General features: G+C 42.8%; 1 protein-coding gene across 1 annotated transcript; it reads left to right on the top strand.

The window, feature by feature from the left end:
- The first annotated feature begins 1,638 nt into the window (after nt 1–1,638).
- Nucleotides 1,639–5,018, top strand: LOC135631343 (uncharacterized). The gene is made up of 2 exons (XM_065138938.1): nt 1,639–3,271; nt 4,716–5,018. Exon 1 carries the CDS (start codon nt 2,439–2,441, stop codon nt 3,084–3,086), a length of 648 nt encoding a protein of 215 aa, XP_064995010.1. The 5' UTR covers nt 1,639–2,438; the 3' UTR covers nt 3,087–3,271; nt 4,716–5,018.
- Nucleotides 5,019–5,356: the final 338 nt, after the last annotated feature.

Below are 5,356 nucleotides of genomic sequence, written 5' to 3'. Positions count from 1 at the left end.
CTTCTAGAGTCTTTGGGGACATACTCGTAGAAAGCGATATCCCATGTCTCATCGGTATGAGACCTCTCTTGGAATTTTTCATGCCAAACCTTTTGACAAAAGGTTTCTATGTACCTGGACTGGGACAAGCCAAGCATCCTCTTGGATCTATCTCTATAGATTCTAATCCCCAAGATATAGGATGCTTCCCCTAAGTCCTTCACGGAGAAGTGTCTAGATAACCAAGCCTTTACTGTGGATAGCATTCCTACGTCATTCCCAATGATGAGGATGTCATCCACATATAACACCAAAAAGGTGATAGCACTCCCACTTACCTTCCTGTACACACAAGGCTCATCTTCGTTCTTAACGAAGTCATAAGATCTGATTGCTTTATCAAATCTTATGTTCCAACTTCGGGAAGCTTGCTTTAGTCCATAAATGGATCTAAGCAACCTACACACCTTATATGGGCAGTTCTTGGACACGAATCCCTCAGGTTGCATCATATACACCTCCTCCTTGAGGTTCCCATTGAGGAATGTAGTTTTCACATCCATCTGTCAGATCTCATAATCATAGTGTGCTGCAATAGCCAATAGAATTCTGATGGATTTTAGCATTGCTACGGGTGAGAAGGTTTCGTCGTAGTTAACACCTTACCTTAGACGATACCCCTTAGCCACTAGCCTTGCTTTATAGGTCTCTATCTTTCCATCTACTCCGATCTTTTTCTTAAAGATCCACTTACAACCGATGGGTACAATACCTTCGGGCACATCAACTAGGTTCCAAACCTTATTAGAGTACATAGAATCCATCTCAGAATTCATGGCTTCTTGCCACTTCTCGGAGTCTATACTCATAATAGCCTCCTCGTAGGTCTGATGATCAATATCCTCAGCATCCTCTCCTTTGATATGTCCCACATATCTCTCAAGAGGATGGGATACTCTATCAGACCTGCGTAAAGTTGAAACTTGTGTATTAGGTACCTGAACAGACTCGGGCTATAGAGTGGTGCTTGAGCTTGGTTCTCCAACCTCGCTCAACTCTATCATTCTCCCACTGTCTCCGCCAAGAATGTGTTCCTTCTTAAGGAACGCTACTCTCTTAGCTACAAAGACCTTTTGGTCCTCGAGATGATAGAAATAATACCCACAAGTTTCCTTGGGGTATCCCATAAATTTGCATCGCTCTTTCCATGATTCTAACTTATCGGGGTTGTGTCTTTTAACATGGGCAGGGCAGCCCCAAATCTTAACAACCTTAAGATCAGGCTTCTTCCCTTTCCATATCTCATATGGTGTAGACACTACCGACTTAGTTGGAACTCTGTTCAGAAGATAAGCTGGGTAGGTCAGTGAAACTCATCATGGACCGTACCATATCTAATAACGTGCGATTTCTCCTTTCAGAGACACCATTGAGCTGAGGTGTATAAGGAGGTGTCCATTGGGATAATTGTAATATCCCTCACTTTTAAAAATTTATTAATAAGGATTTATATGTAAATTGGAGGATCTATATGTAAATATAGAAATTTCAAGGGCTAAAATGTTAAGTTGCAAAAAGAAAAAAATAAAGAAAACCAAAAATTTTGGTTTTATCCCACCGCTTCCCACGCTATCTGTTAGAGAGGAGTGGTGGGGCGTGAGGAGAAGAAGAAGAGAAGTTGAGGGAGAAGAGAAGAAAAGAAGAAGAAGAGGGAAAAGAAGAGAGGAGGAAGAGGGAGAAGAGAAGAAAAGAAGAAGAAGAAGAAGAAGAGAGGAGGATAGCTGCGGCAAGGCTGCAGCGAGGAGGTGTGTGGCGTTGGGGAGGAAAAGGGAAGAGGAGAAGAAGATGGAAAAGAGAGGGAAGAGGGAGAGGAGCGAGAGGTGGCAGCAGCTAGGGCTGTAGCACCTATGTTTCCTACAGGTGGAAACAGAGGAGAGGTGTGGGGCGTTCAAAGAGGAGAAGAAGAAGAAGAGGAAGAGAAGAGGAAGAGGAAGCAGGAGAAGAGGTTGTGATACCTCTGTTTCCTGCAGAGGAAACAAAGGAGAGGGTGTGTGTGACGCCAGGGAGGAGGAGGGAAGAAGAAGAGGAGAAGAAGAAGAGAAGGGAAAGGAGGAGTTGCGGCTGCGGCGGTAGAAGCTGCAGCTGGAAGAGAAGGAGAGGAAGAGATGGTGAGGAAGAAGAGAAGAAGAAGCGGGTGAAGAGGCGGCACCTCTGTTTCCTGCAGGAGGAAACAGAGGAAAGGAGGTGCTGTTCGTCAGGGAGAAGAAGGGGAGGAAAGAGAAGAAGAGAAGAAGAAGAAAGGAAGGAGAAGGAAGAGGAGAAGGGAAAGCAGTAGCTGCGGCTGCGGCTGTGGCAGCTGCAGCTGTGGCAGCTGCAGCTGTGGCAGGGAAAGAGGAAGAGGAAGGAAGAAGGGAAGGAGAGGAAGAAGAGAAGGGGAAGAAGGGGCTGCGGCTGCGGCGATGGCAGCTGCAGTTGGAAGAGAAGAAGGAGAGGAAGATGAGCAGGGGAGGAAGAAGAGGCTGTGGCCGTGGCTGAGGCTGCGACTGCAGCAGTGCAGCGGGAAAGAAGAGAAGGAAAGGAAGAAGAAGAGAAAGGAAAAGGGAAGAAGAGAGGAAGGGGAAGAAGGGGCTGCGGCTGCGGCGATGGCAACTGCAGTTGGAAGAGAAGGAGAGGAAGATGAGCAGGGGAGGAAGAAGAGGTTGCAGCCATGGCTGTGGCCGCAACTGCAGCAGTGCAGCTGGGAAAGAAGAAAAGGAAAGGATGAAGAAGAGAAAGGGGAAGAGAGGAAGAGGAGAAGGGGTGGCAGCTGCGGCAGTGGCAGCTGCAGCTGGAAGAGAAGGAGACGAAATAGAGCAGGGGAGGAAGAAGAGGCTGCGGTTGTGGTGGCTGTGGCCATGGCTGCGACTGCGACTGCGGTAGTTGCAGTTGGGAAAGAAAAAAAAAGGAAATGGGAAAATAGGGGCTGTGGACGGGATTGCGGCCGCAGTGGCAGTGATTGCGTATGCAGCAGCTATGTCTGTGAAAGAAGGGGAGGAAGAAGGCAGTGTGGTGGAAGGGGCAGCAACTACGGCAGCGGCAGCGGCGGTGGTTGTGGCAGCTGCGTTTAGGAAAGAAAAAGAAGGAATGAGAGTAAGAGAGAGCAGGTGACTGTGCCTCGATATTCGGCACGTGGTGTAGTTGCGAAGAAAGAAAGAAAACGAGTGTACAAAACGAAACAGGGAGGGGAGGGAGGAAAAGTAGAAAAAGGATTTGAGCGTACACCTTCGAATCTTTGGACCAAAACCTTCAAAAGGCAAGTTTCCCGATCGTTTCTCCTATAATTGCTCTAATTTTTCTTATTGCAAGTATTATGGTCTTCCTAGTGCAAATGTTTCGATCCTTTCTATTGCAAGTGTCCTGATCTTTCCTTACAGTAATTTTATCTCTACATTTGCTTTGAATATGAGGAACTTTGAATTGTTCTAACCTTGCATTTGATATATCTCCTGTTTAGACATAACGATCCGAATCTGTGTAACTTCTGAGATTCTGACCTTTCTACCTTATTATGATTATAACTTCATGTATTGACCTCTGATTTGGACAAAAATTATTTGATCAGAATATAGACTCATAAACCTTTCTTTTCATAGCTTTCTTGAGTATATTGGAGCACGATTGATAGTTTGAATCATTTGTTCAATGTGCCTCTTGAATTCTGCCAAAAATCGAGCTTTGGTCGATTTTGCATATTCTGGTTTCATTCCTTTGGAAATTGATATCCGTTAGCTTTCTTATTCAATTGAGCTTTATATTACTACTTTGAATTCTTGTATGCTCTTGTCCTACATGTATTTGGATACCTAAATCTGTTATGTAAACTTCATGTTTGTATCGTAATGTTTCATAAAGGCACATGTACATTTCGTGGTTCCTCATGTGCTTCCGATATGTCCCAATTTATTGTTCACAATACCCTTTTGTACTCTGGTGTTTGTGGGATTATTTGGACCTTTGCCAGAAATGGTAAAGGGTATGTGCTTAGAGCCCGCGATGCTCTAGATTATGTTTGGTGGTCATTCAGAAATGGATAGACCATATTATGTTTAGAATCCCACTTCACCTTCTATCTGTTTGATATGAAATTCAGAGTCGACCTAGCACTTGGGCAGGGTGAGAGGGCTCGAGTAGGAAAGGGCTACCCGTGGATGGAGTCGAGAACTCATCACGGCGTGGAGCCACCACTGAGTTAAACCTCACATGCACTATACTAGGGTACGACGTTTGAGCTTCTGTTTCATATTTTGTATTGATATGCTCCAAAATGTTTCCGATGCCATTGATATACATCAAAATGCTTCGCATACCATTGATATGTTCCGAAATGTTCCATTTGCCATTGATATGCTCTGGAACATCTTGTACGCTATTGATATGCTCCAATTACTCTGTGCTCCATTTGCTATGAACTGATATGTTCTGAAATATCCTATTTGCCATTGATATGCTCCGGAACATCTCGTACGCTATTGATATGCTCCAATTACTCTATGCTTCATTTGTTTTGGAACCAAATATGTTTCGATTGAAATGACACATATGATTTGTATCTAATGATATGTTACCTTGAAAATTCTTGTATTCTGTATTGTATTATGATACCTTACTTGTTTGAAACCGTTCCTTCTATTCTAAATATGCTTTGTCACTTGCTGAGCTATTTTTAGCTCACTCCGTTGTTATATAAAATATTTCAGGTCAGCTTGTCACTCTTTGAGATGTTTGAATTGGGCTGAGGCAGTGAAGAGCTATTCAGAATTATGAGCAAGTCTTATTGGTTATTATGTTATTGTTGTATAAGCATATTTTGTATGTAATGAAATGTTGTCGATGAATCAAAATGGATATATTGAGTAAAAGTGTTAGAAGATCTCTTTTATTTAGAATTTCGGAATGTTAAGCCTAGTTTATGATGATATGAACTTGTGGTGAATAATTGGAGTTTTGATTGTATAATTTATTTAGCTTGTGGATTTATAAATTTTGTTCATGTTTGTCGAGTTTGGCTTGGGTTGCCATAAATGTGAATTATCGAGTGATGTGATATATGATTATAAACTGTACATGTTTTATAGATGTGAATTTGATATAATATTTTTCAGTGTCCTCAAATGTGTGTTTGGATCCTGGATGGAATTGTGATGAAAATTTTAAAATCATCGATATTATTTTTGAGGGGCGTGACAATAATATCCCATGGTCCCTGAGGAAATGAGTAAACTCTGTACTGAAGTACTCCCCTCCTCGATCTGATCGAAGAGTTTTGATACTCTTTCCTGTCTAGTTCTCCACCTCATTCTTATACTCTCTGAATTTCTCAAAGGTCTCGGACTTGTAC

This window comes from Musa acuminata, chromosome BXJ3-2 (genome assembly GCF_036884655.1).
Source record: "Musa acuminata AAA Group cultivar baxijiao chromosome BXJ3-2, Cavendish_Baxijiao_AAA, whole genome shotgun sequence".
In the NCBI taxonomy this organism is placed as follows: Eukaryota; Viridiplantae; Streptophyta; class Magnoliopsida; order Zingiberales; family Musaceae; genus Musa; species Musa acuminata.
The sequence above is the reverse complement of the archived record's forward strand: the minus strand, read 5'-3'. Positions and strand labels throughout refer to the sequence as shown.